This window comes from Lepidothrix coronata, unplaced genomic scaffold (genome assembly GCF_001604755.1).
Source record: "Lepidothrix coronata isolate B3197 unplaced genomic scaffold, Lepidothrix_coronata-1.0 Scaffold0, whole genome shotgun sequence".
Classification (NCBI taxonomy): Eukaryota; Metazoa; Chordata; class Aves; order Passeriformes; family Pipridae; genus Lepidothrix; species Lepidothrix coronata.
The window spans coordinates 1,471,677-1,499,638 of NW_016690180.1; the positions used below are offsets into that span (position 1 = coordinate 1,471,677).

Here is a 27,962-nt window from a genome sequence, read left to right on the forward strand (position 1 = left end):
CTGGGTCAGTTCAAACTTGCATGAAAAGTGGAGGAAAAATGCATAGCTACTTTCCTTATACCTTTGTGTACACTGTTTATACTTAATACTGACTTGTGGGGGAAGGAACCCTCTTCTGAGTTCCTCTTGTTTCCCAGTGGCTACTGTGATGCATATACAAAATTTCTGTTCTTCAAACACAGTTGTGATGGAGTTATAAAAATTACCTCCATGAACATAAACTGCTTTTGACAGTTTGCTATCTTAGAGGCATTGTTTTTCATGAGAACTGTCTTTTGTTATATTACCATGCTATTGCACTTCGGTGCAGTTGTGTCTCTGCTGTGTCTCAAAGATGCGGTACTTACACTCATTGTTTTATAGTATTATATTTAATAGCAGTACAGTTTCAGAGGACTAGAATACCCAGAAAGAAAGTGCTTTGTATCTGTAAGATGAAGTTACATTTTTTTTTTTGTCTTGTTCTGCTTTTCCATTTGGGCATAAGTGGCCTTGAGTGAGGAACTTCTCCCATGAGAAGTGATTCTGAAAGCACTTTCATTTGCTTAACTTAGCAGAAGGGAGAGAATCAGAGGAATAGGGCTCTCTAGTTTGAATTTATTCATGATAGCAGTTGTATGAGATGGTGCCTGTTAACAGCAGAGGACTAGTTCTCCTGGTTTAGAAGACCTCCTAACATCCCATCTTTCTGTTTTCCAGTTGACTCATTAATTTGGAAAAACAAATGCACAAGTACATAAGTTGATCAAGAATTTTGCATTCTTAGAAAGATTCTGAAGACTTTCAGTATTTATATGAGAGAATTTGAGGGTACTTGAAGAAAGTTGGAATATGTCTCCATCTAGTAATCAGAATTTAAATAATTTTGCGCATGGATCCTAACTTGAAGCAGGAGTACTAAGTCCTCTCATTCTGAGAATATGCTTCTAGAGCAGTGACTCTCTCCTCACAATTACAGTTCAGATGACCCTACACACATGCAAATCCTTGCCCTATGAACAAATGCAGAATGGAGAATGATAGGCATGACTCTAATCAGCAATTTCAGCACTGATCTCCCAGTATTCAAAAGTTGCAGCCAGGAGGTGTTTGCAGCTTGTAGGTGAGCACAGATCCAATCTAGCTCAGGGGTACACAGGGTAGAGACTGTCCCACACAATCCCAATTCTTCTGGGCCATGTTTCTCTAAACTGTATTTTGGAGGCTGTTCGAGCATCTGTCTGCAGTACTCTGGCAGGAGATAGGCAGTTCCCCAAAGAGCTGCACTGAGAAACAGGCATATCTTCAGGCATTCAAGCTGGTGCTTTGTATTCTGTCTGGGTTCTGCTGCAGCTTTTTTACACAGATATGTGAAATCTGGGCCTCAGATTTGTCTTCCCAGTTGTCCATGTGCAGCTTTAGGAATCACAGGGAATATTCTCCATGTACAGCTCTGAATGGCCTAAAAATATGAAGGTATATTTTAGCTGCGTGTCTTTTACAACAGTAATGTAGTCGCTTGTCAAATTATCCATCAATAGCATTGTGTTGTCAGACCTTTACAGCCTTTGCAGGGTTCTCGGAAAATGTGTCATAATTATATGAATTTTAAAGTTTATTTTTATCCTAATTAGGTAGTTAGTTCAACTGTTCTTTAGAAAAAGCTTGAAAACGATAACTTCCTCAAAAAGATTGTGAAAGTGGTATTTTATAATTACCTTTCAGTTATTTGCATGTACGTAAAGACAAAGCCTTCCTAGAGTTAAGTATTTTATGCATTTCCCTTATTTGCCTTTCATAATCAATTTAGCTGTCTCCTCAAAATAAGTAAACAAAAATCTTTTACGAGTAGAACAAAAGGATGAAATTCTTATGTCAGTTCTTACATTAAATGAAGAAATAATGTGGTCACACTGCTGCTGTGGTCTCAAGAAAAATTGCTTAACTTCTTTGCTGTAGTTTTCCCATTTGCACAATGTGGTTAATTGGTTCTCGTTCCTCTGACTGAGGATTGTAGAGTTTGATTCATTAGTATTTTTGTAAAGTTGTGAGTCCCTCAGACATAAACACTGCATGGATACCACATCCTCTGTGCATGCAGAATGGCTCAAGTGAGTAGAGAAATCACTGAGACAGCACTAGCTGTCACAGGGCCCAGCTGCAGAGCTGCTGTGCCTGGCATGTGGATGAGCCTCAACAGGGCACTGGGAAGGAAGCGTGGGAATAAAGGGAGAACACTCAGGTAAATGCAGATAGGAGAGATGGAGTATTGATAACCAGAATGGAGTACTGATAATCAGAAAGCTATATGATAGGGACCTTAAAAACCGAAATAATACACTCACCTGTTTGAATAAGACATGTCAGTGAGATTTGATTGCTGGTGGACAGCATTGCTAAGCTTTATGTGAGGTACCATAGTGGTTAGCTAGAGGACTGATTCAGGACTGGCACAGCATTTGGGTGAAGTTTAGTTCATTAAGGGTGTTGCTCCATGTGTAGCTTTCAAATCTCAAGAGAAGCATGGGACTGATGAGTTTGCAAGCCAGTCATCTGGCAGCTCAAATGTTCCACTGTTTTACTTTCAATGTAGTATAACTTATCTGCTGGTTTCTTCCCCACAAGGTTTTAGAAGAGAATGGAGAACAAGTGCCCTCTTACTCTGTCATGGTGAGTTTACAAGAAGTTGGTGGAGCTGAAACTAAGAACTGGACTGTTCCCAGGAAGCTCAATGAGTTTCAGAACCTACACCGCAAACTCAGTGAGGTACGAATCTCAGCTAAGGGAGGAAGATACAAATTTCTGAAAATTGTCAGAATGATAAAAATTTAATACTGCCAGTTTTAATGCAGCCTTTTGGCTTTTAGCGTTTTAGAGCTAGTTTTCTGTCTGAATATTTCTGGTCTCTTACAGAGAGAGATGCTTATAAGACTTATTTATAATTTTTTTTCCCCCTCTTAATAATGTTTTACTGGACTAACCCAATGTCAGAATGCTATATGTTCTTCACTGTCATGGAAGAGCTGACTGTAAAAACTAGATTTTGTCTCTGGCTTCCAGGGAAGTATTAGAAATGACAGCTTTTGGGGACAGAGAATGTTTCTTTTTATAGCGCTTTACCCTTTCTGTATGATAAGGGATAGATGATAGTGGTGGGAAGGGAAGCCTCTAGTGGGTAAGGGAGGTGTTTTTCAGGGTGCTGAGAGGGGTGTGGAAGGGAGATGAGAGTACAAAAGAGTCTCTTCATTTCCATTCTGAACCAGTTGTCTTTTACTCCACATGCATTTTAAGTGGGCTCTCCTCTCTCCTACACAGTGTTTTCCATCATTAAAAAAAGTTCAGTTGCCTTCTCTCAGCAAGCTGCCCTTCAAATCCATAGACCAGAAATTCATGGAGAAATCCAAGAACCAGCTTAATAACTTTCTGCAGGTAAGAAAACAAAACCAAAACCAACAGATATCTAAACAGCAGAATGAGAGAATGTTGTCTCTTTATTGCCTAAAGAGAGAGTCTAGAACAAATGGGTCAGATGTAAGGTTTGATATAAATGTCGAAGTTGTCTAAAATGCCTGAAGTTAAGATGAGTTTGATTGATAGTAACCATTCCTCCAGTGGTAAGTTAATTTAAACTTCAGTTAATTAAGAAATCATAAGTAATGAATCCTGTAATTGCCACTTTTAGCTACAGCACTTCTCAACAAATTCCTTAAAAATGAGAACTTTTATTAAAAAAGAAAGTTGTAAGATTAAAAACTTCAATCTTAATAGTTCCAGTACTTTAGACCTAGCTTGTTATAGTATCTTTGTGAGACATGGATTTTTTTTTCCTCACACTGCCTCTGAGCCATGACTTACTTGGTTATAGTGGATGGCTTGACACATCTTATTCCTTAACAAGAAATGTTTAATTGACACGTTTCAGTAATTATTTTTCTTTCATAGAAATTACTCTCTGATGAAAGACTCTGCCAGAGTGAAGCACTTTATGCCTTCTTGAGCCCTTCCCCAGAGCACCTCAAAGTTATTGATGTGCAAGGAAAGAAGTCATCTTTTTCACTCTCCTCATTTCTTGAACGACTTCCTGGTGATTTGTTTTCTCATCAGGAGGTAAGTAGTAGAAAAGTAATCTTCCCAAATTTAATTACTTATACAAAGTAAGCAGGGAAAGTCATTAGTGTTTGAATGGTAGGTAATATTGGAAGACATTTCCAAAAGTGATTTATAATTTACTGGAAGTGAACGAAGAGTGAAAAATAAGAGCTATCTATGAATTTCAAAGGTGTTTATTAACAAAATAAGTTTCCTGCCCTTTGATAAATGCATATAGGCAAATGCATAAGCTATCACAAATAAAGAAATTGTAGTCCATGTGGGATTATTTTTTTTATAGCGGAATTTGCCTCTTTTTTGAGGTCTTGATTTGCATATTTCAGAGGAGCTTTGGCATGTAAAAATAATTCTCTCTTGGGAAGATTGTCTTGGCAGGAGCTGTGTGTCCTTAATAATTCTATGACAACTTCTGAAGCAAAGCTAGTTTTGACCAAAAATGTTGGCAAGTAGTGCAGGCTTACTGAGGGAATTTGGAAATGCAGGCAGGAACCTATGTGGGCAAAGCAGTTGGAGAATTTGATATTAACCCATAAAAAAACACGTCTATCAAAATGCAATGAATAATAGATTAGTGACTGAAATAGCTTATTGACTAGAATCAACCATAATTCCATGGCACTCTGTTCTGCGTTGCTCATGTTGCAGATATGCAACCTTTAAGGAGTTGTTTCTATTCCCCATTTTAGTTATATGTTATACAAAATTCATATGAAATAATTAATTTGTTACGTGCTGTATTTGTCTCCAGTGGATGGGTCTTCTGCAGGATAATTGGAGTTTGGGGAACAGGTACAGTTCTAGCCTCTTAATAGGCAGAGAAGTGGTCTTGCATCTCTCAGAAATAAAAAAATTCTATATACATTTTTCAAAATTACATTCTGTTTGCATCTAGATGCTGAATGCATGTGCCTCATTTCAGAGTAATAAATATAAAGAAAGTTGGAGAAACTAGATTTGAACTTCAATAGAAGTACTGCAGTTCTAAAACCAAAAGTGCATTCACTAAAATGACTGTTAAGAAGTAGCATAAAAGCACAGAAGCATGTAGCTATTTGTATTTTGCTATTTAATTGAAAAACATCCTCAAGACAAAAGCCAGGCTGCGTATATATTGTATTATGTGAACACATAGGAGGAAATAGTTAGGAAATATGGGAAAGAGAAAATAAGTAAACAAAGCAAGGAATTAGTAAGTAAGATCCCCTGGGAAGATGTTTTTGCAGATGCTGGGGTCTATCAGTGCTAGTCATGTTTTGAACATGACCTCCTAAGGGCATAGGAGCAGCAATTCCCAAATGTCGGAAGTCAAGCAGGCGAGGCAGAAGGCCGGCTTGGCTGAACAGGAATCTTCTCTTGGAAGTAAGGCAACTGGAGGGGATACTAAGCAAGTTTGCAGAGGACACAAAACTGGGAGGAGCTGTTGACTCCCTCGAAGGCAGGGAGGCCCTGCAGAGAGACCTTGACAAATTAGAGGACTGGGCAATCACCAACTGTATGAAGTTCAACAAGGGGAAGTGCTGGATTCTGCACCTGGGATGGGACAACTCTGGATGTTTGTACAGACTGGGGAATAAGATGCTGGAAAGCAGTGCCATGGAAAGGGACCTGGGGGTCCTGTTTGACAGCATGTTGAATATGAGTGAGCAGTGCCCTGGCAGCCAGGAGGGCCAACCGTGTCCTGGGGGCATCAGGCAAAGCATCGCCAGCCAGTTGAGGGAGGGGATTGTCCCGCTCTGCTCTGCACTGGGGCTGCCTCACCTTGACTATTGTGTGCAGTTTTGGGCACCACAATATAGGAAAGATATTCAGCTATTTGAGAGTGTCCGATGGAGAGGAACAAAGATGGTGAAGGGCTTTAAGGGGAAGGCATATGAGGAGCAGCTGAGGTCACTTGGTCTGTTCAGCCTGGAGAAGAGGAGATTGAGGGGAGACCTCATTCCACTCTACAACTTCCTTGTGAGGGGAAGAGGAGGGGCAGGCACTGATCTCTTCTCTGTGGTGACCAGTGACAGGACCTGAAGTTGTGTCAGGGGAGGTTTAGATTTGATATTGGAAAGAGGTTATTCACCCAGAGGGTGGTTGGGCACTGGAACAGGCTCCCCAGGGAAGTGGTCACATCACCAAGCCTGACAGAGTTCAAGAAATGTTTGGACAATACTCTCAGGCAGCTGGTGTGACTGTTGGAGATGGTTCTGTGCAGGCCTAAGGGTTGGACGTGATGATCCTTGTGTGTCCCTTCCAACTCAGCCTATTCTGTGATTCTGTAATAACTCCTTACTGAGTTTAAATTTAATACTATTTCTTACTACTTGTTGGACTAGGAGTTTAATTTCAGCTACATTGTATTATGCCAGGCACTGTGTAGATGCAGGCAAAGATCATCCCACTTCACATGTGCCTTCCCCCTCTTCTCACTTCTTTCCCTTAGCTTAAATGTAAGAGAAGAGAACAAAATGCAGATGGTGGGAATAAGGAAACTGTTAGACCCTCTGAATTAGTGTGTCAAATGTTTGTCCTGGTGTAAAAATAATGATAAAATTAAATGGAGGGAGAGGTATTGTGAGACAGTCTGGGATCAGCTCTGCTGTTTTTTGAACACCCATATCTTTCAGTGTCTCATGCCTAGTTGACAGCATTTTGGATACTTTGCCAAAGCAGTTAAACTAGGGTTAAATCAGTTGGTACATGGTCATAAATTTAGTTGTCTTAAACCACACATAAAGCTGTTACAACTGTATTTTTGTAGCTGAGAACTCCTGGTTTAGTTTGTACTTTGGACTATGTAGTAGAGAATGCTCTCATTCAGCTCACTCTTTGCCTTTTACATCTCATCTCATCTCATCTCACATTTTTCAAATATATGTTAGACCAATAGTATTACCCCTTGAATGTTGTTTTCAGGATTAAATACTGCAGCATTTTCATATATCTTTCTATATTCAACTCCTTGGACGGGACTAGCTTTAGAATGTATGTCTTAGCTCTCAAGACCAAAACCAAATCAGAGGAAAAAAATGTAGTTGATATAATCTAGAAGAAAGGCTTTTAGGTTTAAAGGCATTTAGCTTTTAATGGATAGAAATTGCATTGTGATGTAAGAATTTACACTTCTTGTTGCATTTTCTACAAGATAGGGCATTTACCGAAAAGGAGAAAAATAGACCAATATTGGATGTTAGAATGATAAGGATGAAAGGAAGGCAAAGAAAGAGATGATTGGTATCTCTGAAAATCAGGCTGAAGAAGAAAACTTGCACAGCATTCTGACCACTCCTGATCCAGAGACTGGAGCATTGCACCAGCCTCAGTGGAGATCAGGTCTGCCTTTCTGCAGCTTTGCTCTAAGAATGGGTGGGCAGGGGAGGATCCAGGAAGGCAAAGGGGTGTGTCAGCTGCCCTGAGTAAGGATAGGTGTTATAGTCCTGATTCTGAAGCAGATCTTCATGACACTGAGGAACAACCTGCTGTCTGCCCTACATTCTTGAATAAATGGTACTACCAGAACTGAGGTTGTTCAATCCATTCATCTCTTGTGAGTCTATTCTGAATAACTCTGTTCCCTTTGGTGCTCTGAGCTTGGGTATTCTCAGGCTTGGGTCACTAAGTATCACCATATTGTCTTTCTGCCTGAGACTGGTTGTCGTTAATGGTGCTTTTCTCTGCAGTGGCTGGTTTTCTTTCTACTGCTTGGTTTTGTTCCCAGCTTACTGCAAGGACAGCCTTCAGTGCCTGATCCCACTGAATGGCTTCAGCTCTGAAGGCTGTTCTGAACTGTCTGTTCGCCAGGGGAGCCAGCTCCTTGCTTTTCCCTGTGCAATAACTAGATTTTCCCCTTTTCTTCCTAGCTGCTTGTGTTGCAAACAGCTCCAGCTGGCTAGCTCCCCATCCTGGGTGTCCTTCCTGGGTGTTGCATCAGAGGAGGCTTTGTAGTCACTAACACCTCTGAGTGCCATTTCCTCCTTACAGCTCTCGCCTGCTTCCTAGCAGTACGTGACTCCCACATCACCTGCTTTCTTTTATGAAGCTAGTACTGGTGGGGCAATATAGGCAGTAGACCCTGAAAATCTGGGCAGCATTGAGTTGCTTACTTAGGCAAGGCTGCAAGCAGATACAGCAGTGATGATGACCTGAGCTGCGCTGTGTCCTCATCACTCTTGTCCCATGGGAAGTGCAATCCTTTTTCAAAATCCCGAGTGAGGTTCCTGTTTGCCAGATCCTGCCAGCAGCAGTTGTTAGCCCTAATGCCCTTTTGTGAGATGACTGGCTGTGCTCCTTCCCAGAGCATGGCAGTAAATAAATCCATTCTGGATGAAGGATGGGGAACTGCAGTGCATACTCATGTTGTGCCTCTCTTTCTAGGAAGAAACAGAAGAGGATAGTGACCTGTCGGACTATGGAGAGGAGGTGGATGGGAAAAAGGACTCTCTTGCTGAACCATGTTTCATGCTGATTGGAGAGATTTTTGAACTGCGAGGAAGTAAGCTGTGAACCTGCTTAATTGCTATTGGAATCTGTTTGCTCAGAAATCTGTGGCACTTTGTAATTTGGATTTTTCTGCTGTTTCAATAAGTGGAAATGTTCTTGCAATCTCTATAGCCAGTTTGTTGGTTTGGAACCAAGCTGTTCCTCAGTAGTTCGTAACTTCGGAGCTTTCATTCAAAAGTGAAATTCCAATATAAAATAGTAATAAAAATTTAGCTGGTAGGGGAGAGCATTTGCATTTAGAATTAAGTTCTTCATGAAAAAAAATCTGGAAAAAAACCAGAAAAGAGTAGTAGCATGTTTTCTGTAAATAGGATGCTTTTTAAAATATATAAATTCTGAGGAAGGAATGGCGGCTTTATTATAGAACATGTCTTGGACAAAGAAATACAATTTTAATATCCATTTAAAGTGAATTATGTATGCACTTTAGCTCTACAATTTGTATAATGGAAAAGATGCTAGAATTGTGGCATCTTTAAATACTAGACTTTTTTTTTCTCCTTTATGTAACTGAATGATGGTAATAAAGAAAAACTATTTTTGTTTCTATTTGAATGTGCAGCCACACATGGTGCTCTATAAAATGATTTACAGGGTAACTATTACAAAATACAGCACCTTCCAAAAATGGCAGATGTATCTTCCAAATATAGGCTTTATTGTGCTGATAATGAACAGCATGAAAGAAAGATTAACCAGTAATTGCTAGGAAGCACTCACATTAGTTTCCTTTATTAGTAATGGAAAGCTGACTGCTTGCTTTATTTGAGTGAAAATGTTCTCAGAATTTTAATGGTGCTGCTGTACATTATACTAGCAGGTACAAAAAGGTGAGAACTTTGAAGACATTGGTATTTTTGTAGGTGGAAAAGGGGTTTGGGTAGTTGTATGGCTCCATAAACTTGAAATATTCTTAAACATAAAAGTTTACAGTATAACCTAAAATGCAAATTATATATATTTATGTAATCTGCAAGATTTAAAAATCATATAGCAAACACTACAAGGAAAGCAATCAAGAAAAATGAGACCTGCACAATTAATGAAATCTTAGAAAGGGTTATCACAATGTGTTTACTATAGGGATGGGTTGTTTGGTTTTGGTTTGAGGGTGACAGGGGGAAGGTTTTGGACATAATCATGGGTTCTGTAATGTTATTAACTTCTTGGTCATCATTTTTCATAATTTTTTCATTGTTCTAGTGTTCAAATGGGTCAGAAAAACATTAATTGCACTAGTACAAGTCACTTTTGGAAGAACTATCAACAAGTAAGTAGCTGTTGCTTTAAATGAACCTTCATTGTTGTTCTAGGAAAAAAGGCTGAGAGTAGAATTGTTAAAAAAATAATGGGGACATTCTGTTTTATATGACAATCTGCATTTGTTTTACACAGTTAAATTTACAAATATGTTGGTTAGAGAAAACACAGATATGTGAATTATCTTTGTCAAGTGAGGCCTGGATGAGGCTATGAAGTCAGTGTGCCTGTCTATGCACACACTTTCATTTGGAAAGCTGTATTTTTACTTCAGAAATTTTTATTTCAGAAAAAATTTGGAAAAGTATTCTACCAGCAGAACAACCTACTCTTTGTCCAGTCATTGTCTAAATTTGCACATGCCGGTGTGGTTTTTAAAGCCTTTTATGTATGTTATGTAGCAGTAAATTGGACTGGTCTCTGACAGTATACACTCAGTGAGTTTTAAATTGATTGGTTCATTTTTTCATACACTGCTGATAACTAAGGTGGACGATGTCTGAGAGGACAGAGAGGGACAGAGAGTGAGCACAGCAGGCATGTGAAGTTGCTATATAGCTTTTTACATGTATGCTGAATTTTTACATTTATTGACTTTAAGGGTTTTGGCTGTTGTGTGGCACAGCAGCAGTGCCTGCTCTCTACCTCATACTCTTGGTGCTGAAGGCTACAGTGACTGCTGCAGTCCCAGGAGGAGGCTGCTATCTCAGTTTGTAATCCCTTCAGTAATGTGCTTTTTGCTATCTGTGAGGGAACCTACTGTGCTTCTATCAAAACTTTGTCTTTATCCTAGCAGGCACATCTGTGCATGCAGCTAGTTTGGAGTTTGCTACAATTAGTTACCTGATTTTTACATCTTTTCCCTGTGGAGCCTTTGTAGTGCCCATCCCTGAAATGTAGTTCCAATGTATGTTTTAAAAGTAAAAAGAATAAATCTGCATAAAACATGAAAGACTAACTCTGATGAGCTCCCTTCAACACTTCTTTACAGGCAAATCCGTGACACTGTACACTGGATGTTCAGTGAACCAATGCTTGTTTACTACATTGGTGTGTTTCGAGATGCTTTTTGGCCAAATGGAAAGTTAGCACCACCACCGAGAGCCAAGAGCGATGAACAAAAGCAAGAGACAAAACAGAGAGCACAGCAAAAACTGCTTGAAAACATTCCAGGTGAGATCACTTTTATTCTGCTTAGTCGCAGATTGAGTAGCTAGTAAGGAAACTGGTTAATCAAATTATTTTTCCTTTAGAGTTCTAAATCATGATTATTTGCATAAATTAGGATAATTTTGGCCTTATTCTTTGCCTCTCCTCCTTGTCTGATAAAGGGCACAAATTCAGATACTGGTGGATGCAAAATCCAGTATTGCTGTACTTCTGTGTGTAATATTCATCAAGGAACCTCAGTCGAGACTTTCTCTCTGCTGGTTCTCTGTGAGCAAATACCAGGTGGTTCTGCTACCCGGAAGTACGTGACAAATAGGAGAGTCACACCACCCTAATTACTTCTTCCTCTTTTATTTCAAAGTTGGAGAGAGAGGTCTACCCACAACATCAGGTTGTGTGTTGCTGTCTGTTTCTGATAAGAAATTTCAGAGCGCTGAATGTTAGAGTGACCTGCAGCCTGGACAGAAAAAGATCCTAGGCTGAGTGGGTTTTCTGCTTTGCCTACCCTTATCTCCCAAGCCTAGGCAGCTTCCTCTTGAGCCAGCACATTTCTGGGGCTGGCACATTTCTGAGATGCTCCATTATGTCCCATTCAAAGGACCAGAAGTCCAGTTATATATTTTTGACTCCTCAGAGATCACGCAAACCAAAAGCTCCTAACTGGGAAGAAACAATATCATTACTTGTAGCACTTGGAAATGCACTTAAACATAGCTTGAATGTTTTTTATCTCCTCTTCATCTGAAGAGATGAGCTCTTTTATGACTTCATTGAGATACTCTGTGCATTAGGTTGTTTAATCAAATTTTACTGCAAAAAAGCAGCAGGTATGCGTGCAAAATATTTATTTCATATGTAAACAACTCTCCATTTACTCCCTGTGTTATGTACTTACCTACTTAACTAGATAGCCTTCCATAGTTTGTGTTTTGTTTGATTTTTTTGTTTGTTTGTTTGTATCTGAGTTTGGAGCCGTATGACAGGACATAGCTGAATGCACCTTAGATTAATGGTGGAGCATTGGATCACTATTTATTCTCTAATTTAATCCAAAATGTAAATAATTGACACAGAATTCTCTGAACTGCTTACTTGTGGGAAGTATTCTCTGTGAAGATTGAGAAGCAATTCAATTGCTAAATCTTTTTTAACTGTTGTAGGAATTCTGTCTTTGTTGGTGAAAGTAATTTAAGTGATGTATGAGATGATGTATGAGATTAAACTTGACTCTGTGAGGTGAACTACCAAAAAAGCATACTATATATCATGTTAAAACACATAAAGCGTTGTCATTGAGATTTATACACTATTATCTAACTTGGGTGACTTGAGAATAAGGGTATCTTTTCAAGCTATGACCTAAGTTACCTGTGTTTTTAAAATGTTGTTGACTAGACACTGTGTATCTTGTAACCGAGGGCCACTGAAGTGCAGTGGCTTTGTTTCCCCTCCTTTATGGGTCCTTATGGTTGAACCAGATGATCTTGAAAGTCTTTTCCAATCCTGATGGGGTTGATTCTGTGATTCTGGGTAGAAGTATAGATTGGAGGTTTTGCCTAGCAGGAGTAAAGCAATATAAGCTGAAGTAATGTTTGTTGCAGATACTCTGCAGAATCTTGTTGGACAACAAAATGCCCGTCATGGTGTAGTGAAAGTGTTCAATGCATTGCAAGAAAGGAAGGCTAACAAGCATCTACTTTATGTAAGTAACCAGAAAAGTAGCTTTCTAACTTCATGATCTTGTTAATTGCTGAGCTCTATTCATTCAGTATTAAAGCCAGTGATTTAGTTTGAACTACTGGTCTGTGTGCAAGTAACTTCTTTTGTTATTAAAATCAGTGAGAAAAATGTACTTGGTTTGATCCCCCAAGTTTAAATAACAAAAGGCTGTTTAACAGCAGCATTGCTTTTATCTAAAAGAGATCCTCTACCACATCCAACTTTCCTGACTTCATAAGGTGCAAACTAATTTCTTCATAAAGCTTAGAAAAATAAATATATCTTGGAGAATCCTAGGGGAGGAGGGCTCCAGGACTGGCTTGTAGTTAGGACATGACAGGACTCCAAAAGTCCCACTCCTCAACCGTTGGTGGGACTATGTTGGAGCATGCAGCTGGATCTAAGTATAATGCCTTCACGCTCAGTCAGTCTCTTCTGGCTCATTTTGGACACTAGATCATCACACAGTGCAGCCTTAGCACTGGAGAGGATGCAGCCTGTTAAGGAGATGCATGAGATGCAGGCTCTGGTGCTTGCTTATCATGCTGCAGAGTCTTTGGCAGAACAGCGACAGTTTATACTGGGTGGGAAATCCCCATCTGAAAGCAGCTGCCCTTTGCACTTGCCTCCTTTCAGCCTTAAGACATTTCCCATGTTTTCTGTAGGGCACGTGCTAACTTCAGGATGAAAGGAAAGTAGTTGCATGAATGATGAATAGAATCAAATGTACATGCTTCTGTTTTCTCTGATGCTCTAAACATGACAGAAGGGAAGCACAAATTCTCATTTGGTTGGCACCTGCATCATCTTAACTTGTTTCTCTTTTTCAGGTTTTGCTGGAACTGCTGCTAACTGAGCTGTGTCCTGAGCTGAGAGCTCATTTAGAGCAGCTTAATGCCACTTAGGTTTGAATCTGCACAACTGGACCACTAGAGAAATGTCTATGTTCGATAATAGACATGAAACTTATTTTCCTCTTTTCCATAGAGGGCTGAGGACTATGATTATTTTTAGCATTTTTTCTTTCCTCTTGAGTTTTTTGTGAAGTAAACAGACTTGAAAAGATCTGATGCTGTAGTAGGGTAGACAAAACAATGCTGTATAGCTGCCAATTTTTATTTAAATTGTTCTATTTGACTACTCTTCTGTTTCAAATATAGATTGAAAAATAAATGTTCATATATGCTGAAAGAAACCAGAAAATATTTTAAACATTTATGAAAAGAAATTTTGCTTATAGTGGAAAACTAATGAATGTTGTACAGTTCTAATCTCCTCACTGAGGATCTGAGCATTCCTCTTTTTTTTCTTGTGTATTGAAAAAGCCTTGTTGTGCAATACTACATGTAAAGCTATTGTGAAAATTTTATCAATTTTGTTTTTACCAAAGATTTCCTGTAGTTTGAAGCATTTGTAAGCAATAAATATCACAACTGGATTGCAGTATTTGATAGTGAGGCTGTACTGACAACTAATGAATGAGTTTGACAGCACTAGTTTCATAAGAAATATCTACATTGCTTTCAAGTCTGTGTCAAAATTATGTATTGTAAACTGGTATGTCCTAACAGAATGCCTGTGTTAAATGTTAGTTCAGAGATCACTGCTTATGAATTGCTTCTATGAATGATCAAGCAGACATTTAATTAAACCATTCTAATAACTTCCCTGATATTACTCAGGGCTCTTTTATTCAAATACCCCACTTTCAAACAACCTTCAGATATTTCCCTTATTTTATACCAGGAAAGGAAACTGTCTTCAGTGGTTTTTTGCTTTTGGTTATTTTTTTAATTTATGTAAAAATATGTAAATATGGTCTTAATGCACATCTAAATAATTAAACATCATCAGAAATCCCAAGGTGACACTCATTACTGTCTTTTCAATTCAGTACAGTTGTGCTCTTAGAAAAACTACTTGCAGTTAAAATTGGCTGTATTGTAAGGTACACGCTATCTGTATTCTACATTTAATCAACAATTTAGTAACATCTAGCTTTCTGATCCAACAGATTCAGGAAAGTTTTCAGGTCATGGCACAGTCCTAAGAAGCAAGCCAAATTCGGCACTTAAAAAGTTTTATACGTAAGTGGGTATTTAGAAATGTGCAAGCTTACCATAGCAATTAAGTTTTACTAGTGGTTAATCAAAGTATCTTTTGATAAAAGACTGAGCATGACATTGCTCAGACATACTCCTAGCCAAAAGGTTTTCAACAATTTCTAACACAAACAGAGGCAATGTAAATGCAATATGAAGGATTAAGGAAAACAGGCTTCATGCTGAGAATGTATATTGAAGATTTCCTTACTCATGTTTGGAGGTTTTTTCCCATAGTTCTGTAAGTAGTATTTTCTAGTTTTACAAGCTGGCATGGCTTGAACTGTAAAGCTTAGTGTCTTACAGGCCAGTTTCCAACTTCAAATCTCTGCAATCCAAGAGTAAAATGTGTAAAGACGCTTAAGTAGATTTAGATGCATTAGAAAGCATGTGAAAGAAAGTATACATACCGCTAACAAAGATAAGGTTTAAAAATGGCCGTAGCCTGGGAATGGACTGTATGTGAAAACTAGACAAGTTTGGGTTGAAACTTTTCAGAATATTAAAAGAAACACTACATATGCAGAAAGGAAAAAACTATTTTTATTTGGTTTTGGCTTGATTCATGTGCTATATAGCAGTATGACATAAAGAAAATATATCTGTTCCCAGATAAATGTCCTTAATAAAACTTTAAGTCTTTAATACTATTTTAAAAAGTCTGCCTTGGCTTCATCTCAGTTAAAGAAAGAGTGAGCTTTTTTCTTTATTTTAGATAAAATGAATCAGGAAATTGCTTTAAATAAGAATTTAGAGAAAGTTGAAAACAAGCAGTAAGTAAGGCACAGTCTGTAATTGCTGGAGATTAATGATGATTTACTGTAGGAAATACATTTATATACCAGTCATAGTTAAAGGAAGTGCTAAATTCTCCCAAGATTAGCTGCCACTTCAAGGTCAGAGGCAACAGCAGGATCCAGGTGGCATGCCTTTGAAAACAAAGAATACAAGTGTTCTGGTTTATAGCTACAATAAAATTTAAAATTAGCATACTTGACTATAGTGTTAATCTTGGGTTTATTTTTTTAAATTCTGTTGGCATGGCCTGTGCTGGCTTCAGTCAGAAATATAAATCTGCTTACAGACTGGATCAGTTTCATTCAGTTCCATCCTCTATTTCAGTACCCTTAGGAGGTGCCCATCTTCTGTTTCTCACCTCTTTCAAAACTGACTGAGTCTATGAAAGGTATGCCAAAACCACAGCAGGGAAGTTAATTAAAAAAAAAAAAATTAACTTTAAGTAGGTGTAATTGTACAGTTAACATGAGAATTTTCCAGGCAAAAAGAAACTGCACACACCCGCAACTCTTATTTGTTCTAAAGTTACTGTTTCAGGGAGCTTCCTTGTTTATATTATGTTCCTTTTCTTTTACTGTTGATTTAGAGATGCATGACACCAGTCAATAGGAAGTATCTCTTTTTATACTGAGAAGGTAGTGACATTCATATCAGTATCAGATGTACAGCTAGTGAATAATGAGTAAAAGTTGTAATCTTCTTTCAGTAGTGGTGGTTTTGCTAGACTTAAGGAGACAATGGCTCCCACAAAGCCATGCAGCAATTTAATCCTGATGGACCTCTTTGGTGCCTTAAGATGTAGCTAGGAATAATGCTACAGTGTTCATAACACCTCAGCTTAGATTCCTTTCCTTATCCTATCCTCTAAAACACTTCACAGCAGAAGAACAAAAATGTTTAAAATGTCTGTATTCAGAAGATCACCTGCCTTGCTAAGACCCTCATACCAGTGGCTTCCCTGAGTCAGGAGCCACAAAAATTATTTGATAATTTATCATTTACATAACTCTCCATTTGTTTAGATTGCATCAAGCTGGAAATCAAAGTATTCTACTTGCAGAAACAAATGGTCACTACAGAAATCATAGTCTCTCTAAAGCACAGATGCAAACTTTCTCTGCTCCCTTCAGTTGATATAATCACCTAGCCTTGATGTACCTTTAGGCATCACAGATATTACTGAGCAGATTCATCTTCTAGAGGCAATTACTGATATTTTTCCTCAAGCAATAAATCTTACTCCAAGATTAAACGTTGAAAAAATGTGACTTTTTTTTCCCTGGGTATAGGGAACAGGGAAAGCAGTAGATCCTCAGTTATTGCTAAAAATGTAATTATAAAAATAAGCATGAGAACCAGTTATGGCCAATTTAAGTATTGTTAATGAAGGTTATAATTGTTAGAGAATCTAAAGTAGAGGAAAAGTAATGATGTTTCAGTTTTAGAGAATGACAGAAAGCAAATTGATTTGGGATAGAATTATTCAAATTGTTATAGCTAATTTATCTTTCAAGTTACCAAGCTCTTTGCTGTGGTGATTACCATGGATTTTTTTTGTTGGTTTTGTAGAATGCTTTGTTTGCTTAAGCAAGTGGCCAGATAGCATCCTTTCAAGACAATTTTTAGTAGTTTTCAATATACGTTATCACTGTACCTTTTCTTGCACAGATTTTAATACAAATAATGCTGGACTTTTTAACAGAACAGCAAGTTGAAAGACACAAATCCAAGGTATCGCTCAGTTTCATGAGATATAAATTAGTCTGTAAGACTTTCTCAACTTACCTTAGAATAGTATTTTTTAGCAGCATCTTGATCTTGCTTTATGCCTCGGCCAAGCTGGAGGCATCTAGCCAAGTAGAAAGCAGCCATAGCAACCCCCTTGGCTACATATGTTGGATGGCAATCAGCTTTCTTGGCTAGCATATTGATGTCATTGTTTTCTGTGGTCCTATTGTGGAATTTAGAGCATTAGGTTAGATAATGCTAGTTCAAGCTATAATTAAAGTTGACCATATATAACCTTGACAATGCCTCCTTTCCATTTCTGGTATTATCCAAAGTAAGCTGCAATTTACATGTATTCAGCCTCTTATGAGGATTTTTCTATTCGGTATTTGATTTAAAGTTAGTCTTATTTGAATACGGTGATATTAAACAGCAAACAAATATATAACTTTTGAAGTCACATTCATTATAGTCATACTGGTTATAAAAGGCAACGTATTTTACTCTAATTGTTCCTATTAAATTATTTCATGGAAATTATATGTGGAAGAAAGGCAGTTGTAATTCAGCAACCTCATCTGGTAGAAGATGTCCCTGCCCACAGCAAGGGGGCTGCCACCAGATGATCTGTAAAGGGTCAACCCAAATCATTCCATGATTCGACAATTCTAAAATTCCAAGTCCTTACTAGGATATTGTTCCCAATTAGCCCTCTTCAAGCCAGTGCCTGCTAAATCACTTGAATGTGTTGAGAGCAACATTCTCCCACCTAGTTTGGTCCTATTAACAAATACAGTAACACAACTGTTCTTAGTAGCCAGAACATTCAAATATGACAACAGTAACCAATTATCTCATCTCTCCTGATGCACAGCATTTTTGCTTCCTTTCCAAAAGATACACCACAGGATGCTGATGCAGATAACAATATCACTCAAGTTAGGCAAAGACACTTTCATCACAGCTGACTTCAAGAACATACCGCAGAAATGGGTAAGTAGAACCATATGGGATAACTAAATTATTTGAAGTGAAGTATCAGTAGCTAATCCAGACTTCAAATATTAGGCAAGGTTATACTGTACATAATAACATAATGTTTGTATGCTTGTACATAATGTAACAAACTATGCAGTTGGTATGAACATAGAAGGACAAATTTTAGCAGAAAAGGTATTGGTACTTGATACTACTGGTTGAACTGCTGAGATTTTTGCCTCAAGGCCGACTGCAATTCTAATGGTGGCAGTATCTTTTGGTTCAGAAATTGTCACTTCTGACTGTACTGTGGGATTTCATTGCTATTTTGTGCAATCACAATTGCAGCTGATGAAATGCACAGTTTACTTGTCTGAATAATCTACCGTGCAGCATTGACTGGAGGGGATTCATTCCAAGCGAGACAGGCTAGATTAGACTGAATAGCTATCAGTCTACTTACAGTGCAAAAGAAAGAAAAGCAGCAATTCAGAGAGAAACAATCCCTTCCAGCAGAGAGTATAGCAAACAGCATTCATAGCTGAATTTATGAATTACCAGAGCTGTATATGTGGTGGCATATATAGAGTGCAGCTTCTTTAAGATGGTAAGTTGTTATTTGTTTATTGCCAGGCAGCAGCAGTTTCATAAACATACCCCAAGAGGCGTGAATGCTATTGTGTGCAGTTTGTGCAAGTAGTCTGTCTATCTGCAGCTTATTTCCAGCAAATCAATAATCTGATTGACAGATTGAATTTATACACTGAGCTCTGGAGGTTTGTCACAGAAATGTGCTGTTTATCAGCTGTAGAACTGGCACCAACATTGCTCTTGTTCTCCCTGACTAGTTCAAGATACAGAAACATGATACAGACTATTTTAAATACTGCAGCCTATCACAAAAGCCGCTGTTTGTTCAATACACAAGCCACTGCGGAGTGTGTAGGTAGAGCAGTGAGTCCCACAGTGACTGCCTGTGAAAAGGCCAGTCAGTGCTGCCTAACTGGGGCTCAGACTGGTACCTTTAGGCAAGAAGATAATCACCAGAAACCATTTGCCTGCAGATGCCTGTTCTGTGGTACAGGCTTAAAAGCGCCTGTACAGTATGCATCCTCATAAGCAGCAACTGATGAAGAGCTCAAGGGTGATAACTTGGCACTGTGTGCAGCAGCTGCTTCTAAGTCCCAGGCAGTGCTGCTGAGAGTGCTTACTGCAGGATCCCACCAGTATCAATGCTTGCATTTCCTGAACGAGACCAAAGCACACTGAGCCACAGAGCAAGGAAGTGATGGATGGGAGGCAGTGGATAGAAATTATATTGAGATGGGGTAGGTGGAGAGTAGAAGAATACTTGTGTTCTCTGTATTAGAAATGCTGAGACAGATAAGTGGTTTCAGAATCATGCTCCTGTGGCGGACACCACAGAGAATGAGACACCTTGGACCCTGGTGATCCACAAAAGCAGGACTTTACCACCCTACAGCATTGCAACCAAAGTCAGATCTGAAGCTTTAACTGCTCTAGATACCCAAAAGCAAAGTCTGCAAGGAGAAACTCTACCAGGAGTTCACAGTGGATACCACAAAAATCAATGTGGAGTGCTTGGGTGACTATGAAGGGGCACTGAGGCTCCCATCTGCCAGCCTGAGGGGAACTCACGAGGGGTGTGCGGCTGTCCAGGAGCTGAGGTCCAAGATGTTGCTGGGAGGGTGCCACAGCTTTCAAGAGTGTGCCACAGACCCTTTGCTACTCTCTCATGTGGGCAAGTGACACCACAGAATCAAGGAAAACTACAAAGGCCTGGAGTTGTACACAAAAAGTATTTGTGCCAGGTTACCTTTTCTTCCATTTTACCAGTTGGGTGGAAGGATGTGGCCAAAACCAGACATATAATACAAATAAACTTCTGGCTTTCTGGCTGGTCCTGTCATGACTGTTTTGGATTTTATGACAACAGGGCATTCTTTGACTACAGCCTGTTAGGGAGGGATGGGATCTGCTTGGCTAAAGAGGCAAGGGAATCTTTAGCTAACCTGGTGAGGCAAGCTTTAAAGAGAAGGACTTGGGGGCACTTTGGACTCAAAGTGGTAGCACTTGTGCCACTGCAACCAAATGGGGAATAAATCAAGCCAACCAGAGCAGCAACAAATATTCTTTAGTTGACTCCTAAGATGAGAACCAGAAGACCAACCACCTCAAGTGTATGTATACAGTGCACACAGCCTGGGGAACAAACAGGAGGAACTGGAGCTCTGCACCCAGTCAGAAAGCTATGCAATCAGGAATAACTGAAACATAGTGGAACAACTCACTGGCAGGAGCATCATGAAGGATGGCTCTAAGCTGCTTTGTAAAGACAGGAAGGGAAGAAGAAGAGGAGGAGGAATCATGCTCTGTGTTAAGGAGACCTTGAATGTATAGAAGTCAACTATGACAATTTTAGAAGCCTTATCAAATGTTTCTGGGTCAAGATCAGAGGGGTCATTTCCAAGAGGCATCTTGCATCAGGCATCTGCTACCAACCTCCAAACCAAGACAATGAGACCAACAAGGCAATATTTGGGTCACTTAATAAGTTTTGGGTAACAGAACCTGGTTCTTATGGTGACTTTAACTACCCAGACATTAGATGGAAGAATACAGCAACTCCCAAAACATCCATCCAGCTCCTGGCGTGGAGCAGTAGAGGCCTGCTTCCTTGTACGAATGTCAGATGCACCAGCTAGGAATGAGGCACTGCTGGATCTGTTCCTCACAAACCAAGAAAATCTGCTTTGTAATATCTCAGTTAGTGATAGCTTTGGCTGCAGTGATGACAATATTGTGGATCTGGGATCCTGCTGAGCTCACTGAGAGTTAGTACTAAGACAAGGTTTTCAAGAATGCTCTCCTGGAAGAACAAAAATCATTCATTCCCTTTAAGGGTAAGAAAAGTATGTGAGACAAGAGACCCCCTTGGCTTAACTGTGAGCTTCTGAGCCTGCTCAAAACCAAGAGAGAGCATAGCAGAAATGGAAAAGCAGGTAAAGGGAAATGGTAAGATTCCCCAACATTGGACACTTTTAAGATTCAGCTGAACAGGGCACTGGGCCATCTTGTCTAGACTGTGCTTTTGCCAAGAAATGTTGGACCAGGTGATCTGTAAGGTCCCTTCCAACCTGAAAATTCTATGATTGTAGGCGTTTAAAGGGAATAGTGAAGGCAGGAGCCTAGAGGAGATCGTGGACTGAAGAGACAAGAAAGGCAGGCTTGCGTGTGGACATCTACTTTGGATTCTAGTTCAAGGCTGTTTTGCTTTACAGGATCAGAAAGAAAAATTTAACCATACTGAGTAATTGAGAACCTTATAGTATTCATTTTGTGATTGGCTATTCCATCTTTAAAGGTGAGGTTTTGCAATTCATTATCTCAAAGATCTCTTGAGTTTGAAAGACAAGAGCATTAATTTATTAATAATTTTAATCTGGATTATGTGGTCTTGCATGAACCATAATGAAAAATAAAACAAAATTAACTTCACCTTTTGGCTAGGTCAGCAGCTTTTGAGTAAAATTTTTTAGTGTAATAATATTCTACAAGATGGCCTTGAGCATAGATGTTTCCACGTTCTGCTGCTTCTCTCAAGCACTTCAAAGCAGCTTTAGTGTTTTGACGTATACCTTGTCCATAGAGATACATAATGCCAAGTGCTCCCTGTGATTCCAGATTTCCATTGCCACATGCTTCTGAATGCCAGAAAAAGGCCTAAATGAGACACAAAGTTGCAGTATATATTTACTTTAGCTGCTTTCCTTGTATACTGTTTCCATAAAATATTTATACCAAACTGTAAGAAGTGTTTATACATAAAAGAAAGCAGAATCCTTGTAAGGCTTTTAAACCTGCTCCATTTACTGTCAGAGCTGTCAATCAGTGACACCTGCTTGATTTCTGACGGTTAGCAAAGGTGACAAAACTTTAATCCATTCTATCATTCTTCCTGATACTCTCACTAAAAAAAAATATAAATAAATCTTGGCTAGAAGCATCAAGTGAGTCAAAATGAGGGATTCTGGCCATCTGTTCATACAGGCTTAAATGGATAATGCTAAATGTTGCTTAACTACTTAAAATACATCTTTCAGAATCAAATATATCACTGTAATATTTCCATAAAATTAAAAATTAATTTGGACTCATTTTCATTTCAAAAGGTACAAGTGGACTTTACCTCCTTCAGATCTTTTAGAACTGGCATAGAATAAAGCATTCCTAAAGTACTCTGAGCCTTTACACTTGCTTTTGGATTTCCATTGTCTGCAGCAATAAGCCACAACCTAAGAAAATGGGGACAACAAAGTTTAAGTAACACAGAAGCTTATAATTTGTCAGGAAAATCACGGACTGCCCTTACCTTTCAGCCTCTTCCGTTGAATGCTTAACACCACATCCTTCATAATACGCCCTGCCAAGATTGTATGCAGCTGCAACCTTCAGGTGTCTTGCTTTTGGAGAATCAGAGTTGAGTATTTTATTCATGTATTCCACTGCCCTTTCCTAAAATTGAGCCATTGAAGTTATTATGTTCAGACTGTGAAGAGGATGAAATAAAGAATCTGAGAACACACTAACTTCTGCAAGAAAGGTAATTTTTCCACTCTGAAGAAAGGCTGAGGCATACTGGTAGGAAAATAGTTCATACCAAAGCAGAACTGATCTTTAGTTAATATCCCCTAGATCTTTGACCCCAACATATTTTTAATGTGAAACATTTCCTCATAAATGTTCATCTGGTATTATATTACTCTTCTTCACTGATAAAATTTTTCTAAAAAATATTATTTTGCTTACATAAATGCATGTTGCATCCTAAACTTGCAACATTTCCAATTTATGAATTCTTTGAACTTTTTCATATTGCATAATGTATCTGAAATCATAAAACAGTCTTAACAGAAGGTAAAGTGATACGTAGTACACTTTCAAGTCCCTTCATTTAAAATACCTTAGATTCATAAAGGACAAAACCTGATAACGTTAAATAAACAAATGGAGAACATTGCATATGAACAACTGCACCTCAAAAGTGTTTTCTAATCAAGATTTACACTGCTAGGATTTGGCATGGACACCCTGTTTAAATACACTAGAAACAGTGCTTTATAAAAGGTTTCTCAGTTATTCAACTTCCATATTGTAATACACAAAAAAGGAAGAAATTCTGCTAAAATGTTTATTTGCAAGTAAATACATGTGGTAATCATGCAGGCATACAGAACAAATGAACCACCTCTAAACCCCAGCAGAATATTTTCCATTCTGCTGACAATCCTGTAAGCACCAGGCAAGAGTCCCATTTGTTAATATACTGTTTGGTTAATTTTTTTTTTTTGCCTCCTGTCTTGTAATTTACCCTTTCTTTCATCCTGCTTGTATTCTTTCCTCATGCCACTCTTTAAGATCATCTTTACTGATAAATTAACTCTTGATGGCAAATCATTCCTTTGTCTTCCTTTTTTGTAATATAATTATTCAGTTTGAATTCCTCAACTTCTTGCAAATGTAGTTTTTCATTTGTCTAATTTAAAAATATTACTGTCAACCACTGACAGAAGCACAATCATCTTTAGCATCTGTGCTAAAAGAATAGAAAGTACTTTAAAAAAGTCTTTGTGGAACAGATGTTTTATGTTTTGAAATATAATTGTTTGATTTCCATTTTTGTGCACTTTATTTTCATTTATATGAACTCCTTATTAAAAAGTAACAAATTAATAGCAATACTTAAATGTAGCTTCCACACAATGTACAATCAAGCCCTTAGAAGTTACATTTTAAAATACAAATTACCGTATTTTTCAGATACATCTATTTTATTATAGCTATTTTTGAGAACTTCCTCAACCCAGAACCCTGTCTCTTTAACGATGCTCTGTAAACATCTATACTTTATGAAACTAATTCTAAATCAAAAAGCTGTTTATTTTAAACTAAACAATCATGCTTACAAAGAAGCTCTTAGTAATTATCAGCTAATATTAGAAGAAAAGTAAAAAGTGTGCAGCTAGATTACTCACAGGGTCTTTTTCAGTGCCTAGTCCATCATAATACATTACACCAAGCTGAAACATGGCTTGAAAATCTGTATCCTCAATTTTTTTAAATTGCGTTAATGCTTCTTCATACAAGCCCTGGGAAAGACAAATCAAACAATGAACTACACAGAATGAAGACTAATACAACAGCTTAACTCTCCAATATATACAGCCTTACAATTTTTCAACCTATAGCATTTCTCTCATGAACAAAAACCAAAAAATTTGAACCATAGAACTGGCAGAAAACAGAAACAGAGTAAGTCAACAGCCACAAGAAAGTTGGATAACCAAAAGACATTCTGAAAAACTTTCCTGCCCTCTTCCAAAACACCATCTTTTTAGTCTAAGGAGATAAAATCTAATTCAGAGTCCCTGCCCTATCTATCTGACATCCTTTAACTTAGGTCTGCTTTTACATCTCAACTAAGGGTTGGTTTCACAAAGACTAATAAACTCGGATGTCTAAGACTTTTACAGACCCATCTGTCTGCCCCACATTTCTTACAAAGGCATCAACTGCAGCAGCAGAGATACTTTCATTTCTAAGCAAGAATCTTAGGGAGTATTTGCTTCTGCATTAAGAAGAAACTATATTTAAAAATACTGTTAAACAACTGCAGTGTAACAGTTAACTGAGCCTTGTGTCCTTACTAAAATATTTTTATGCATGCATACTAAGTAAAAACAATATTGAAATTAAAATGTTCTTCTCTATATTTTTCCTTCAAATTTTCTGTATGTTTTGATAAAACAGTGTCAGACTGCAAAAGCTTAAAACCAAACAATAGTTCAACAGTAAGTCAAATGTCATCACAATGATAAATTGTCCCTTGTTAATACTGTCCAAGCTGTTGTGTAAAGCACTAATTGTCTTGGGACCTACCCATTATGACTGTGTGGGCTTTGTTTTTTTAAAGAACTCGGGAGGAAAAAAAAACACAGTTCTTTTTCACAACTAGCTGTTGTGAATATCAGAAAAAGAAGTACTGAAGGTACACTTATTCTTACATTTCCTGAGAATTTAGTGCTATAAGAAGGAGACATATGGCTCTGATTAGGCAGTGTTTTTTTCTAACATATAAAAGTGCAGTACTATGAGCACGTGCATTTTTAGGCACTGCAGACATATATTAAAAAAAATCTGAACATTAAAACTGGCTCAAAGAATAAATTTAGGGATGTATATATATATATATCATGGACATCCAAGCCAGCTTGTCAAGAAACGGACAGGTCTTATGCTCCATAAGTTAGTCTTGATCATGCCAAAATCAGGTAATTCATTAATGAAAACATTAAGGACAGGGCCCAGAAAGCAGAAACCCTGAGTGAGTTAATTCTCTTCTTGCTGCAAACCCTGAGACTGATTTACACTGTGCCACTGCTGCAGTGTAAACAGTACTGAATCCATGCACGTCACACTGGAAAATACCTGAATCAGTACTTGTACTACATTCTTTTTCGTGTTCCTGAACTAAGTTCTAATTTTCACAAGAAGCTGAGGTTTAAGTTTACCTGCCAGCCAGTCTTACACTGTTCCCTGAGTATTTGCTTTCAAAGATATGGACAACCAATTTTAGCTGAAGTGGGCAGGGACAGCAATCTCAAAGATAACATGTTTCAACAAGTTTCATCAAAACTGGTGGCTAGGTGGGGAACAAAGATCAAAAGCTGTGTCTAGGTCAGGGATCAGTACCCCTGGTAACTGAAAACACAGTGCATTGTGTTTGGCCAGTCAGCTGGCCAAAAAAAACAACTTGGCTTGAAAGTTAACTGTAAGGATAGGCTGCTTCTTTTTCATCTGATCCTAAGGAGACCTGAGAGGGAACTGGAAGACATCACTAGATGCTTGGGGAAAGTGCAGAAAAAACTTAGGGGGAACACCTGGTGGGATTTTAATGGGATACAAACAGGTATAGGAACCTCTTGTAGGTTTTTTTTTTAAAGATGTCTCTTTTCCCACTGAAATGGTATTGAAAATTGTCAACTTTGTAATATTTACTTAGGAGAAGGAAAGCACAACCTGTTCATAGTACCGTTGTCCGTCCAGAAAAGGTGCTGGAGGATCTCCATCTGATGCCCTCCTCACCAGCAACTCCTTCAGTTTTGCAAACAGTGCAGCGTAGATGCGGTCATCTCCTTAAAAATAGACATGCATTTGGTTTTGTCCCCAAAGCGATGGAACAGCATCAGTGAGCACACCTAAGGTCTGAAGTGGCCGGGTCCCCTTTTTAATACATTCTTTAAAAGACTAAGATTAGAAGAGAGAGAGGGATGTGTTATAAAAAGCAAAAGTTCACTATAAGCCTGAAGGAAGCATTCAGTGAATACAGCCTGTTCACAAACTTGTGAGCTTGAAGTTTGTCCTGGAAGAGCTTAAAAGCGAACCTGAACAGGTGGAAGCGGTGAAGGTGAAGCAGTACTTGGCATGCCGGGGGCGGGCTGGGAGCAGTGGGAGCAGTACCTGGTACCCCGGGGCGGGCTGGGAGCGGTACCTGGCGTGCCGGGGGCGGGCTGGGCGCTGCAGTCCGGCGGCAGCCGCTCGCTGTGCAGCGCCATCCAGCAGCGGCGGTCGAAGCCTCCCGGGAGCCCCGCGCCCGAGGGGGGCTGGGGCCGAGCCCGCCGGGCGGGGGGAGCCCGGTCCCGCCCGGCCGGGGCTCGGTGTCTCAGGGGCGCCGCCGCGGCCCTCGCTGGGTCCGAGCTCCCCGCGCCGCCGGAGCGTCCCCCGCTGCGGACCCGGGGCCCCCCGCGGCCCAGCCCGGCCTGTGGCGGCACCTGGCACCGCTCCATGGCTGGGGCTGGGGTCCCACGGCCTTTGAGGCAGAAAGAGGAAAGCAGGGACTGTAACGATGGCACTTTCCGTTTGGTCTTTGCTCCACCTCCGGCCGTTGTCCAATGCCAAACTGTGGGAATAAGTGACAGGACACGCTGCGGTTTGGGCACACACCGGACCTTTCCTTCTTCCTGCCCATCCTGTCCGAAATTAAACGCAGAAGCCCAAACTGCTCTGCAGAATGGGGCTATAGGCAAAAGGAGCAGAAACTCTGAATTCAATTTCGTGAAAAAGGCACCAGAACATGAAACTTCAGTCTAGCAAATGGGACTTCAGCACTTCCAGGAATCAGAAGCTGTTTGTTGTAATGTACTTTGTTTTCCCTATATAGATACTACAAAATGTAAAAGGATAATTGAGGGAAAATGCTGTTTGATGCTATTTCTCCTGAAATGTAAGGTGTTGCTTTCACTTCTGTTGATCGCTTCTGGCTGTCTCTCTTAAAGAAAGGGAAATAATACCAAAATGTTGCAAGAGTGCTTTCAAAATAATCTTTAGCTGCTTTCCCATCTTTTTTTCCCCCCTTTTTTTCCAGATGATTATCATCCTTCCATTTTTGGCAGTGCAATCTGTTTCTATAGTAACAGGGACAGAGGCAACAGTCAAAACAGGAGAGTGATGCTTCCAGATTTGTGTGGTTAAACCTGTAGGCTCTACATCACGTTTTCCAACAGTCCCAACTGACTTTAAGTACCAAAAAACGCCTAAAATTCATCCTGATTA

The 27,962-nt window shown here is 39.1% G+C and overlaps 2 protein-coding genes across 5 annotated transcripts in view; one reads left to right on the top strand and one right to left on the bottom strand.

The window, feature by feature from the left end:
- Positions 1-14,389, top strand: part of SNX25 (sorting nexin 25) — a 74,326-nt gene extending 59,937 nt beyond the window's left edge. The window contains 8 exon segments of the mRNA XM_017836668.1: positions 2,605-2,745; positions 3,295-3,408; positions 3,922-4,086; positions 8,449-8,566; positions 9,778-9,844; positions 10,826-11,007; positions 12,606-12,706; positions 13,554-14,389. Coding sequence (XP_017692157.1) covers positions 2,605-2,745; positions 3,295-3,408; positions 3,922-4,086; positions 8,449-8,566; positions 9,778-9,844; positions 10,826-11,007; positions 12,606-12,706; positions 13,554-13,628 — 963 coding nt within the window. The 3' untranslated portion in view covers positions 13,629-14,389.
- On the bottom strand, positions 1-27,393 carry LRP2BP (LRP2 binding protein). Of its 4 annotated transcripts, none has more exons than XM_017836286.1 (8): positions 27,189-27,393; positions 26,430-26,545; positions 24,386-24,499; positions 22,723-22,865; positions 22,540-22,645; positions 21,850-22,073; positions 17,409-17,574; positions 1-1,441 (listed from the first exon to the last, which is right to left on the bottom strand). In XM_017836286.1, exons 1-8 carry the CDS (start codon positions 27,376-27,378, stop codon positions 1,364-1,366), a joined length of 1,137 nt encoding a protein of 378 aa, XP_017691775.1. In that variant the 5' UTR covers positions 27,379-27,393; the 3' UTR covers positions 1-1,363. The 4 variants fall into 4 exon arrangements, with proteins under 4 accessions (XP_017691775.1, XP_017692035.1, XP_017691946.1 ...); XM_017836546.1 differs by lacking the exon at positions 27,189-27,393 and adding an exon at positions 26,902-26,985 and having other exon boundaries at positions 2-1,441; XM_017836457.1 differs by lacking the exon at positions 1-1,441 and adding an exon at positions 15,054-15,153.
- Positions 27,394-27,962: the final 569 nt, after the last annotated feature.

Excerpts from the sequence above, each read along its gene's own strand:
- LRP2BP (XM_017836286.1), bottom strand. The coding sequence starts at position 27,378 with ATGGGCAGGAAGAAGGAAAGGTCCGGTGTGTGCCCAAACCGCAGCGTG. Across the intron at positions 26,546-27,188 it reads CCAGCCCCAGCCATGGAGCG|GAGATGACCGCATCTACGCT; the intron begins GTGCCAGGTGCC and ends TCTATTTTTAAG. Across the intron at positions 22,074-22,539 it reads TTCTAAAAGATCTGAAGGAG|GCCTTTTTCTGGCATTCAGA; the intron begins GTAAAGTCCACT and ends TGTCTCATTTAG.